General features: G+C 55.8%; 1 protein-coding gene across 2 annotated transcripts in view; it reads right to left on the minus strand.

The window, feature by feature from the left end:
- The window catches only part of TUBGCP3 (tubulin gamma complex component 3), a gene marked incomplete at its 5' end in the record, with an annotated part of 60,728 nt that overhangs the window by 24,964 nt on the left and 22,426 nt on the right, over positions 1-13,338 (minus strand). For both annotated transcript variants that reach the window (XM_014592051.2, XM_027776207.1), the window contains 2 exon segments: positions 1,026-1,134; positions 1,307-1,417. In XM_014592051.2, the coding sequence (XP_014447537.1) occupies positions 1,026-1,134; positions 1,307-1,417 (220 nt within the window).

Here is a 13,338-nt window from a genome sequence, read left to right on the forward strand (position 1 = left end):
CCACCTGGCCTGAGTCTCCTGCGGCCAAACCTCCCACTCGCTGGGCTCTTACTACTCCCAGGCCCTCCTGCCCAAGTGCTGACTCCGAGAAACATCAGCTAGAACTACGTCAAGGCCAGCTCCATAGCCTGGCTGGTTGAGGAACCTGGATCCTACACAGCTGACCGTAGTTCAAATCCCAGCACTGGAAGCTTAATGCTTGTTATGTGTGTGCAGACAAAATTCCAACAGGATGGAGAGGGAGCAGGCATTGCAGTGCGGCCAGGCCCCGCGGAGGGTGCTTTCTCTCCATCCCTCCCTCCTCTCTCTCTGGCAAGTGCACACACGCTTTGGCAATTAAAAATAAAATAAAACAACAACCAGTATCATCCCAGTTCACTTACAAAGTTCAGGCTTCTCTCTTTTTAATTTGTCAAACTATTTAAAAACATTACTACTTGGGGCCCAGCAGGCAGCGTGGTGGTTAAAGTGCTGACTCCACACAGCCAACCGCAGTTTCTGTCCTGGGCTCAGCGGCTTGAAAATCCTGCCGGGGTGTGTGCGTGCCCCAACCCTGAGAGAATGGAGGATGGGGACTGTGGCAGGGCCGTCCCTTGGGGAGGAGGTGATTTCTCACCTTCACTCTCTGTGTCTCTCCATCTCTCAGGCGGGCATATGCGCCCTATTACCAAAACACACATAAACATACACACGTATGTATGCGTGCACGTGAGCCCCGGCCTGGCCATGGCCACCTCTGGCAGCGCCTCACCCTTTCCTGCCTTGCTGTGGGACGGCATTGCTTTAGCGTGAGGAATAGTGACGCCGTTACTGGGAAGGGCGAGTGAGCGACTCCTAGCCCACTCGCAGTAATTACTTCGTTCCACACGACGGACTTAGAAATGCACACAGTGGGTACCGCACGTGCCGTAGGACAGCGATGCAGACCCTTGGAAGCACGCGACCGCCGCGGTCACGCCGCCACCACAGCACGCACTCCTCCCCACCATCGCCACCCCCTCCACCGCGGCCCCCCTTCCTCATACCGTCCAGGGGTGACTCTGCAGACTTGGCCACAGTGATCATCTTGGCGGTGGGCGTCTGGTCGTGACAGACTTGGTGCAGGAAGTTTATTGATTTTCCTATCAGAAGCACCTAAGGAGAGGAGAGCCTGAGATTCCGTCACATGGGAGACCGCACCCAGCCCTACGCGCAGAGTGCAGTGGGACTGGCGAGGCTGTCACATCAGCCACCGTGGGTGTCCCCCGAGCTGAGCCCGTGCCATGCCAGACCCTCAGGAGACCCCGCCGAGGCTGCATGGGCCTACCTTCCGGGACTGGTCCATGGTGACGAACGAGGGGACCATGGACGTGCGCAGCGTGTACTTGTCCTGCCACAGGCGGTCCGCCTTCACCGCCGGGTCTGACGCCACGAAGAACTGAAAGGGGCAGGGCGTTACGGAGGGCCCCGCCGGCAGAGGGGCAGAGGGGCAGAGGGGCAGGGCGTTACGGAGGGCCCCGCTGGCAGAGGGGCAGGGTGTTACACCCCTGCTGGCAGAGCAAGTCCTCTGAGCAACTGTCCCTGGATGAGGGGCCCGCACACACACATGCCAGGCGTGTCACACAGAACGTCCCAGAGAGTGACCCCTCCACTGGGCTATGGACTTTCAGACTTTTAAAGCCAAAGCAGAAACACGAGTCAAGCTCCGTCAGAGACTTGGGGTCCCCACACGATGACAGACCCCAGCCTGCTGTGTGGCTCAGAGGGCAGGGCAGGGGCAGCTGACGCACACCAGCACTCCCCAGGAACTGTAACCTTGCAGTCCAGGCACCCCACCCCCGCCCCCGCAGTCTCTACTTCGCAGGTCCCGGGTCTGGAGCATGGTCTGGAGGTGTCTCAGCAGACATCTCTGTTCAGAGAAAGTCCTCACTCGGACCTCGTCACCAGGGGGGACACGCAGCCCAAGGGCAGCACAGCTGACCAAGAGGCCCTGTGGGAAATCACCTTCCCTGCGGCTCTGGCCGCTCCACCCGCGATCAGGTGTCCTCACGCTCCCGGCTGCGCCAGGCACCCTCGATCACCGAGATGAGAGGAGTTTGCTGTCCCTGCCACAAGGAGGACACCCCACCCTCTCCCCAAACACGGACTCTTGTGCGCGGGACCCGTGTTCTGCAGCAGAACTGCCGGGTCAAAGCACTGCTTCTGCCGTCGTTTCAGAGACCTTCTTGCCTTAGGGAGTGTGCGCTCACCGGAGAACGCACCCTGGGGGTTGGCCATGCTGCAATCCCTTCTCCACCCTCCTCTAGGGCCTTGGGCACACACGCATGCGCTCCCAGTGTGATTTTGAACCGTGGTCGGCCATGCGGGAATCCACTACGCCACCTGCCGGCCCCGAAGTACTTCATTTCAGACTGCCCGCCTCCTTCCCGCCACTGCCAGCCAACACTGTCTCAGCTCACCAGGCGGGAGGGCGACCGTGGTCTCTGCGGGGAGTCCCTGACCACAGTGACGCTGGGCACACCCCGACCTGGGGCCGCCACGTGTCTTCCCCTGGGAGCTGACTCTCCACGCTCCCAGCCTGCCACTCATCTGGCGCTCTCCGTACCAATGAGCATCCATGTCCTGCCTCACTGACCATGGCCACTGTGCCTCTGCCAAGGCTCCAAGTTCAATTTACCAGGCCGACCGCTAGCCCGTTTCTAGCGTGGGCCACGTTTGCTCCACCTGTTACACAGCTAAGTGTCCCCTCCCCTTAGGGCTTCGGAGTCTTCACCTCCTGAAGGCCTTCCCTCCCTGGGACACTGGAGCACCTCCGTGGCCCCTTCGGCACCTGCATGGCTGGCGGTTCCTCTCGCTGCACCCCATAAGATGTGCGCTGGTACAGCCTGCCGGGGGCCCGAGCCCTCGCGGTGCTTCCCTTTGGTGCAGGCAGCCCCGTGTACTGAGCGCACGTACCCTCCCCCTCCCCCCGCAGAGCCCCGCTGGGAACGGCTGTAGCCACCTGTACTGACGGAGTGAAGGGGATCACTCGCCTTTACCAGGGGTGCTGAGGGGCATGTGAGGGTGCCCTTAACTCACTGTCCTCCACGGCCACGACTCCGGGTCTTGTGTTCCAGCCGCTCGGAGTGTGGGGAAGAGTGTGTCTGGCATCTCGGCCATGCGGTGTCACCCTTCCTTCCACAGCGTCCGCCTCCCCCACCCTGGGAAGACCGAGCCTCCCCCCGTGCTTCTGAATCCAGGCTGGACCCTAACGGGCCTCCCTGCCTCCTGGTGGAAAAGGCTCCAGCTTCATCCTCCTTTCTCCCCAGACTTAGGGTCTCCACTTCTCCCAGGAGCACTGCCTCCTCCTGGGGAGAGGGCCCAGGGTCCCCGACCTTGGCTCTGGCTGGTGGGACACGCAGCACAGGCAGCCCATGGCGGCCCAGGGCCCAGGTCAGACCGCAGGGCCCATTTAGGTTGTGATGCCCCAAGAGTGCCTTTCTGGTCATCGCTCCGGGAGTCGATCCCAATCATACCTGACCAGGAAGGTCTGTCCACACGTACAACAGGACTTAGAGGATTTTAAAATAGTTTTAGCAATTTGGCTAAAAATGGTGCCACCACAAGACGCTGCGTTCCCTGGGCTGGCACACTCGGGAGGCCCAGACTCCACTCCTGGCTCAATCTGAAGGGTGACGGTGGTGCACGCCCTGTACTCCCGGCCACTCAGGGGCTCGGGAGGAGAGGCGGCAGTGTAGGGCTGGCCTGGGCAAGATGAGACCCTGTCTGAAAAGGAGCCCCAGTGGGGAGGCTGAGCCAGGGGGGCTGCAGCAGCCAGACCTGGCTTAAACACCAGCACTCTGTGTGCGTCTAACCGTGACACCGCGATGTAAACAAGCCCTCTCCTAGGAAATGGAAGTGACCAAAAGTAACCCAAGACGACGGAGAGGCCACAGGAACTGGGGGTGCCGAGCTCCCGCTGAGCCCAGGGCCCATGCCCGCTTAGAGGCCAACACCTCTCCTCCCTGCACCACAGAGAATGCCCATGTCTGCATTCCTCTAGGGGATGAGTGTCACACGGCACATCTGACCCACAGCACTGGCCCCACGGCCCAGGCTCACGGGTGAATGCAGAAAACAGTGAAACACCATCCTTGCACCACGGGACAACACGGTCCGGGTGTACACGGCACTTCCCATTTGCTACCGGAAGTCTAAAGCAGGGGCGTAAATGAATTCTAAAATATTATTATGGAGCCACTGAAAATACAATTCATTCTCAACTGTCACAGCCTTCCAAGGATGTGATGAACAGTACCCGTCTCCCTCCAGGAAAAAGTGCTCACGCTCACCAAACAGTCTCACGTCCCACTCAGGAGCTTCGGAAGCCGTCCAAGCAGCCTGGGTGCAGAGGGCCAGCACTGAATGGCATGAAATGACAGCCACTGCTGACCCGGAGCCACGAGGTAACAAAGATCACAAAACACGCATGATGCCTGCGCACGTGCACACGAACACATGGGCACACGCCGGAGTATTAATAAAAGTTCTGTTCATGATGGGATTCCTGATGGAGCCTGATCTTCTACTCTGCTTACTGACTGAAACCTTTTAAACTGCACACATCTTACCTTTAATCAGGAAAATAACCTTCAAGGAGAAATGAGCAACGTGAGCCAATTATGGAACACGAATTACCAGTAAGAGTTTTTTTAAAACAACATTATTTTCCCAGGAAAACCTACTTAAAAAGTTTCTTTTTTCATTTCACAGAAATCTACTTCCGGGACCACCAATTGGTGTAGTGGCTATGTCGCTGGACTCCCATGTAGTCAACCGTGGTTCACATCCCGGACCCGGTGGCTTAAAACTCATGCGGGGCACATGTGCGTGCGTGCCCAAGATCCCGAGAGGAAAACGGAGGAGAAGGGATTGCGGCATGGCCATTCCCCCTGGGAGGTGATTTCTCACTTTCTGTCTCTGTCTTTCTGGCAAGCACATGCGCCCTATAGTAAAAAAACCTATAAAAAAAAAAAAAAAAGAAGAAAGAAAGAAATCTACTCCCAAGGATAAATATCTTTAAAACATGGCTTTAACAATGTGGACGCCTTGCACTGGACTCTTGGAGTAAGAGCAAGGCATGCGACCAGCACGGCAGGCGCGAGCGAGCCGGCACCGCAATGCAGAGGCCGGTGTGCCCCAGCCATCTCTGGGCAGCCGGCAGCCCTGCTGACCTGTCCGCCCCAGCAGTCTCTGGGCGGCAGGCAGCCCTGCTGACCCGTCCGCCCCGGCCCTTGCCGACTGTTACCCAATTCTGAACACCTGCCGTGCCCACACTCAGGCACGCGCTCTAATGAGCCCTTGGCCATCCCCACACACTGAAATTACCCAGGGAAGCAGAAAACGCCGTAAGCCCACTGCGAGTAATACGGGCGGTCACTCAGTCGCCGTGCCGTGACTGCTCTGCGGCTCACTGTTCAACAGATCAGATTATTCGCATTTGAATGATCTGTTGTTGACTTGAGCAGAAGAGCTGGCTTTACAGATGACACACTAACTTACCCGTCCAGCTCAGTGCAGCAACGTTTGCACCAGGGCGAACGGTCAGAAAATGGAACTCTAGGACAGATACCCTGGCCATCAGGCCACCTCCGAAGTTACAGAAGCACTGCTCCGTCTCAGCGCACCGCCGCGCCCAGGTGCAGGCGCTCCCAGCCAACACCCCGCAGCAAACAGAGAGGTGTAGGCACATTTTAGCATGTAATTATTCTCTGGAAAGTATACGGTTAGAGCGGAAAAACCAAGGTCAGAATGTAATCGCAATATGCTTTTATTTTATTGATGCATTTTCCACTCAAGGTTCTTTCATTTTCACCATTATGTCAAACACAGAAAGAATCGAGGAAAAAAAATAAAACCTAATTGTACCATGATTTCTCATTAACTGTTGGACAAATGCCAAGGCCTCCCTACAAAAAAGAGACGAAGAGGGTAATTTTCTTAGCAAGCACCTTAGTTTCTGAATCAGACCCACTAACATAGACCACAAAAAAATCCCCACTTCAGCTTGTCAATTACGCAGGCAGCAACCAAGAGAGACCCTCCCGAGGCCACTGGGCGGGGCCCGGTAACTCACAAGGAAACTCAGATGCCAACACCACAGGGATGGGGCAGACACCCGATGGCAAGGCAGCTCACAGGGACAGTGCACCTTTCAGCATCGCTCAGTGGGAGCCAAGGACCCCAGGGGGTCCAAAGAGCACCGGGGCCACTGGCCAGGCCGGGTCTGGAGCTCTGCTGAGGCACCTAAGAAAACGCCGAGGCCAGTCTGAAGCCCTAGCTCTGGGCAGCAGGAGCGCCAGTCCTTCGCTGCTAGCGGAAGCGCCTCCTCCGTCCTCCCGGAGAGCAGGTCCCGAGCTGCCTGGCTCCCGCTGGCCAGGAGACATGACCTGCTCACTCTCTTTAGCACAGCCTGGAGGGAGCAGGCCCGCCCACTACAGGAGGCTGACACTCTGGGACAGCAGCGATGGCCGGGCTTGGAGGTGGTTGTCAAAGACGCCACAGGGAGGAGCGGAGGAGCGGAGGAGCGGAGGAGCGGAGGCCCAGAGCCCAGGAGCGTCCCTTCCAGACAGGGCAGACAGGGTGAGCACACACCTTGCCACGCAGGTCTGTGGCGGCCCCAGGCAATGCAGCAGGGAAGCACCTCCTGTGAGGCCAGGGAGGCTTTGTCCAGGCCACAGGTGCAGTTGCAGAGCTGGGGGGAGGGCAGGGAGCTCCATCGCCACCAGAGAGGGGAGGGTGAGGTGCCCTCGCTGCACAGGGTTCACCTAGGCAGGGGCCCGCTAAAGTGCTGCCGCCCTGGGACCTGGCCCAAGGCATGGCAGGCTCACACTTGTACTGTCATTCCAGGCCGAGGCCAAGGACCTGAATCTCAGGGCTCTGTGCAGCTGGGCATTTCGCTGGGCCCGGGACAGAGCGCGGGGGTCTGTGCGTGCCCTGTGCGGGAGGGGAATGGCCTCCTCCATCTTCACCAAGCCCAGGGAATCCAGCTTTCCCTTCCCGTGGCACTGTGACCCTCACCAACAGAGGCACTCGTTCTCTGCCACCTGCTGTCAAGGGGGCAGTGCTGGCCACCGCGGCTTCTTTAATGGGCTGCCTTAAAGCACTCAGACCGCCTCGCCGCAAGGTGGTACGAAGTTTGGACAGAGGAACGTGAATCAGTTATTTGTAACTAACTATCGCACTTTTTCCCCTCACGCCAAAAGCTCCAAGACACGATGACCCTCCCAAAGATGGCTGCAGTGGGACGGGCTCTCTCTGGGCATCATCCGCACCTTCCAGAACTCAGGGTGCCACCCCAGGACACTGGAGAACGGCCGGCCCAGGGCCCCTCTGCACATCAGGGGAACACGTGGCATGGCGGTCCTCGTGCAAATGCCCTGCCGGGCTCCAAAGAGCCGTGGGGCTTGCAGGTGAAACCCAGGGCCAGGCTTGAGCTAGGGGGGTGGGAGGCGAGGGAGCCCAGGGTCTCGGCCTCGGCACTCTCACGTTTCCTTCACGGAGATCCCCCAAAGTGTGCAGTCAGTGGTTTTCGGCATGTTTTCAAAGCACGTCCATGCGAATGTCACCCAGAATGCCAAGAGGAGAGGGAGAGGTGGCCACGGCACCCGCTCTTGTCTCCTTGGGGCACCCAGCAGGGTGCAGCTCCCAGGCCACAGGCACGCCTGGAGAATCCCGCACAGCACCCGGCCCTCGACAACGGCCACACCTGCTGCAGAGCAACAGCCGGGGCTTCCACTTCCTCCAACCTAACCAGCTCTCGGTACTTCTGCTGCAGAGCAACAGCCGGGGCTTCCACTTCCTCCAACCTAACCAGCTCTCGGTACTTCTGCTGCTTATTATCACCTCCTTTATTATTTTACACCCATCACTGTGTCCCCTGTCCCCGCGTGAGTGTCAAGCGGTACCAACTGTGGCTTCGATTGCACTCCCTGAAAGGCAGAAAAGTACTCTCCACGCGTGGTGGCCAAGTGAGTGCTTCCCTGGAGAAACGCCCTCTCAGCTCTCTTTAAACTGGGTGCTCGGCTTGTCGGGCCATGACAGGTTTTTAATTAAAAAAAAAAAAAATCTTTGCTATAGGGCGAGTACACCTGCAGGAGAGAGACAGGCAGGAAAATGAACAAGCCTCCCTCTGGGGATGGCCCCTACACTCTCCTCCGCTCTCCTCTCAAGATCGTGGACGTGTATCTACACGTGCCTGCTATGGTTTTCAAGCCACCAGGTCCAGGACTCGAACCGTGGAGTGAGCCATGTGGGGTCTAGTGCCTTCACACCACAGAACCCATCTGGACACATCCCCGCTCTGGGCTCTTCACCCTCGCAGTTGCGAATTAAATTTATCCCCAATATTTTATTTCTTTTGATGCCACTTTAAGTGGAACTGTGTTCTCGAGTTTATTTTTGAATTATTTCTTACAAGTGTATATATGCACGGGGGGAAGGCAGCAGGTGGCATAGTGGTGGGAGTGCTGGACTCGACACGGCTGATCACAATTCAAGTCCCAGACCTGGAGGTATGAGATTCACACCAGATGGATATGCACATGTGGCCAAATTCCAGGAGAATAGAGAAGGGATTGTGGCGTGCCATCCCTTTGAGGGTGATTTCTCACTTTCCCTCTCAGTGTCTCTGTCTCTTTTCAGCAAGCACCTGGCAAAAACTTCTTAAAAAAGGAAAACACAGCTGGTCTGTTACTGACCTTGTTTCTTGCAGATCTAGTCAATGTCCACATTAAACAGACGTCACTCTATCAATACTGTTGAGTTGTCAAAAAAGTGATGACGTACTTTTACACAGAAATACTTGGAGACCTTTCCAAGGACCCAGTGTGCGAATTCATTGGCGTCCTCTTTCTGTAAAACCACCTCACCTGTGAGCAGAAAGCTTCACTCCGTCCTTCCCAGCCGAGGCGCTCTGCCCCACTCCTCGGCCTCACCACCCTGGCCCACATTCCCAGCGTGCCCTCAACAGCAGTGAGGGTGCACCGTGGTCGTGTGTCCGGTATCTCAGGGAGAAAGCTGGCGGCCCTCCACTGTCAGGTGTGTGTGAGCTGCTGGTGTTGCGGAGGTACCCAGTGAGGTAAGTGCCTTCCCATTCCTGGTTTGAATGTTCTATCTCAGAAGTGCTGAATTGTACCTGATGATTTTTCAGCAGCAATTGAATTGACCATGTAGCTAGTTCACTTCTCCTTCTTTCTTTCTTAAAAGATTTTTTGCCAGGACCAGCAGTTGGCGTAATGGCTATGTCGCTGGACTCCCATGTAGTCGACCACGGTTCAAGTCCCGGACCCGGTGGCTTAAACTCACGCTGGATGCGTGTGCGTGCGTGCCCAAGATCCCGAGAGGAGAATGGAGGAGAAGAGATTGTGGTGTGGCCATCCTCCCTGGGGGGTGATTTCTTGCTTTCTGTCTCTCTTTCTCTTTCTCTTTCTGGCAAGCGCCTGTGCCTTATAGCAAAAAACTCTCCAAAAAAACCCCAAGATAATAATAGTTAAATTAAATTAAACTTAAAAAAAAAAAAAGATTGAAACCAGCAGTTAGCGTAATGGCTATGTCGCTGGACTCCCATGTAGTCGACCACGGGTCAAGTCCCGGACCCGGTGGCTTAAACTCACGCTGGATGCGTGTGCGTGCGTGCCCAAGATCCCGAGAGGAGAATGGAGGAGAAGGGATTGTGGCATGGCCATTCCCCCTGAGGGGTGATTTCTTGCTTTCTGTCTGTCTCTGTCTGTCTGGCGAGCGCACGCGCCCTATAGCAAAAACCTCTCCAAAAAAAGAAAAAAGAAAAAAAAGATTTTTGCCATAGGGTGCACGCATTCGCCAGAGAGACACAGAGAGGAAGAAAGTAAGAAAGGCCCACCAAGGGGATGACCACACCACAATCCCTTCTCCTTCAGGGGTTTTAAGCACACAGGCACATGTGCCCAGAGCGCCTCTCAAGCTGCCGAATCCAGGAGTCGAACCGTGGAGTCAGCTAGGTGGGATGCAGTCCTTAACCTCCGTGCCGCCTCATGGAGTCGGCCGTGTGGGATGCAGTCCTCACCCTCCGTGCCGCCTCATGGAGTCGGCCGTGTGGGACTCAGCCCTCACCCTCCGTGCCGCCTGCTGCCCACCCCTGTTCTCCTAGTACGATGCACCACACTGACTGACTGACTTGTTAAACAATGCCACGTCCTGGAAAAGGCAACTTGGCTATGGTGTGCAGCCTTTCTAGGCAGTCGAGAGCCACCATAGTATTTACTGAGGGGTTCTGCATCTCCACTCACAAGGGACACCTGAACGGAGTGTTCCCGTGTTGCCTCATATCGGCCTGGGGGGATGAGGGGGTTCCTGCCTACTCTCTCTCCAGAAGAGTCTCAGCATTCTGGGCACTTCCTGTACGGACTCCACCTCTTTACCCATGACAGGTCTATTCAAATGCTGGATCTCTTCTTGGATCCGATTCGATCGTTTATTTCTAGCAGCTCTCTCAGGTTTTATTTATCTGGTAATGTCTTAATTTCTCTTTTTTTTTTGAGGGATTTTTGTCACAGGGAGGGTGTACTCACCAGAGAGACAGAAAGCGAGAAACAAGCCCCCAAGGGAAACAGCCATGCTGCAATCCCTTCTCCGTTCTCCTCTCAGGATTTGGGACACACACACACACCAGGCATGAGTTTCACGACACCGGGTCTGGGACCCAAACCGTGGTTGGACACGGGGGACCCAGTGCCTTCCTCACCATGCCACCCACTGGCCCGCTCTCGTTTCTGAAGAATTTTGCTGGACACAGAATTCTCAGACGGTGTTTTCTCTTTGAGCATTTCCAAAACATCCTGCTGCTTCCAGTCTCCGTGGTTCCTGATGGGACTCGGCTGTCCATCTTGCTGAGGACCCCTTCCACGTGACGAGTCTCTCTGGCTGCTGTGAAGACGGGTCTCTGCACACTCAGCAGCGCAGTGCTGGCTGTGCTCCGGGGCCGTGCACGTGAAAGCCCCAGGGAATCTGCGTGCACACGTCCCTCGGCTCCGCGCTCTCCCTCCCGCTGTGTCCCTCGGACTGGGCTATCCTAACTAACCCAACTCCAAGCCGCTGATCTGCTCTCCCTGCTCAAACCTGCTACGGAACCCCCAGGAATTCTTTCATGTCACCCTCTGCCCTTTCCAACTCCAGAACTCTGACCTCGTTCCGTTTTGTCATTTCTACCTCTATGTAGATACTTTGCACTCTCTTTTGATTATGGAAAGAATTTCTTTATGCAGAAACTCAATCAGCTATGAAATGAATGATTATAACACTCGGCATAGCTGTCAAGACTTAATCACACATTTGAAGAAATGCAATTGTATGACCAAGCTGTAACTCACTTTAGTTCGACCGAGAAAAAAACAACCTAAGTAGGAATTAAAGAGGCAAAGTTTCCAAACTTTAATTATATAACAATCAAGGATACAATGTAATTCTCTAAACTACCAAGTTGTCATGGTAAATTTATTTTTCAGATGCATTAAAAAGAACTTTTCCAAAGCTAATCAAAGATATAAATGAATATTTTGAGTTTAGGGTCTAACAGAAAACAGAGATGTCAGAGAAGGGTTACAGATACTTTAAGAGCAGAAGAGGTCCGGCTCTCAGCCCGCGCTCTCCTTAGAGCACCAGAGCACACCCCACACACACGGCCCCTCGAGAGCCGCACTGCCATGAGGCAGCTCTGGGAGCCGGGGAAGGGAAGGCTAAGGGAGGCCAGGTCAGAGCTGTCGGGAACTGAAGCCAAGACTCAGCCCGGATCTCTGCCCTCAGGCCCAAAGCTCTCCAGCCCCACTCCCCAGAGATGGAGCAGAGGATGCGCCCCAGGAGACAGGCTGGTAAGCAGGTCATGCCCGGCGACCTCAGTACTGCGTAGGGCAGGGCCGCGGCAAGAACTCAATGCACCTCTGCCGGGGAGGGTTACGCCAAGCTCTACCGATTACGGTGCATTTCTGAGAACTCCACAAGCCGGTGGCATGGTGGTTAAGGTACTGGACTCGCACATGGCCAACCACGGTTTGAGTTTCAGACGTGACAGCCAAAGAATTAGGCTGTCTTTAAAATTAGGCTTCTCCTCCCAGGAGGAGAAGGCGCTGCAATGGGGCCATCACCTGTCCCCAATGATGCTTCTTTCTCTCCATCTCTCTCTGGCAAGTGTGCATGCCCTAAGGCAAAAACCAAAAAAATAATGCTAATAATAAAAAGGAAAGGTTGGGAAATCCTTAAAGTAACAGCCGTTAGTAAAATGAATATAATATATACATTAGTAAAATTCGTTAGTAACTTAGTAAAATGAACATTATATACATACATACACTTTCAATATACTACTTTTCAAAGCTTTTGATTTATATATATTTTTTAAAATGTTTCATTTACCAAAAGAGAGGTAAGGAAAGTAAAAGCACTTCTTACCTACATGGTCGACCTACAATCCCTACGACAGAGAAGAAAACCTTAGCCAAAACTGCCAAGCGGACTGCAAATTCCAACCTAAGCATAAATGTGCAAGAACCGCAGGAAAACCATGGGAGACTCAGAGGGCGAGGCCCCACCTCGAGCCAGGAGGAGCCACTTAGACGACGCCGGCCAGAACTCATGTGCCCGCAACCCCTCGGGTGAAGGGAGGCGCCAGAATGCTGGCGGCAGCCCAGCCGGGACTCGGGACTCGGGCCACGGAATGGGGACCTGCACTGGCCTCACGGCTCTCCTGAGTGGCACGGGTGAGAGCAAGAGCAGTGAACATGCAAGACAGCCGAGCACGTACGAGCACCTGCAAGTCAGCTCCATGGGACACACCCATCCACTCGAGAGCGGCAGAGGACACGGGTGATCGCCACACTCAGAGGCGGTCAGTAAGCAGAGTGGGTCGGTCTCACGGAGGACCGGGAACGCCAGAGCCAGGCACCGCACAGTGTCCAGGTCAGCAAGGAGTGCCCGTGAGGAGCACGCAACCTACCAGCCGGCACAGGGCCAACTGAGCGTGTGCACTGCACGCTGGGACGCCATGCGACAGTCACCTCGCAGGGCCGCTTTGGCACGTGCTCCTGGGTAAGGACACACAGCGCCTGGGCCCGGTGAGGCCCCGGGTAACACACAGCAGGGCCCGGTGAGCCCCCGGGTAACATACAGCAGGGCCCGGTGAGCCCCCGAGTAACACACAGCAGGGCCCGGTGAGCCCCCGGGTAACACATAGCAGGGCCCGGTGAGCCTCCGGGTAACACATAGCACCTGGGCCCGGTGAGCCTCCGGGTAACACAGCACCAGGGCCCGGCGAGCCTCCGGGGAACACACAGCGCCTGGGGCCGGCGAGGG

This window comes from Tupaia chinensis, unplaced genomic scaffold (genome assembly GCF_000334495.1).
Source record: "Tupaia chinensis unplaced genomic scaffold, TupChi_1.0 Scaffold000644_1, whole genome shotgun sequence".
In the NCBI taxonomy this organism is placed as follows: Eukaryota; Metazoa; Chordata; class Mammalia; order Scandentia; family Tupaiidae; genus Tupaia; species Tupaia belangeri.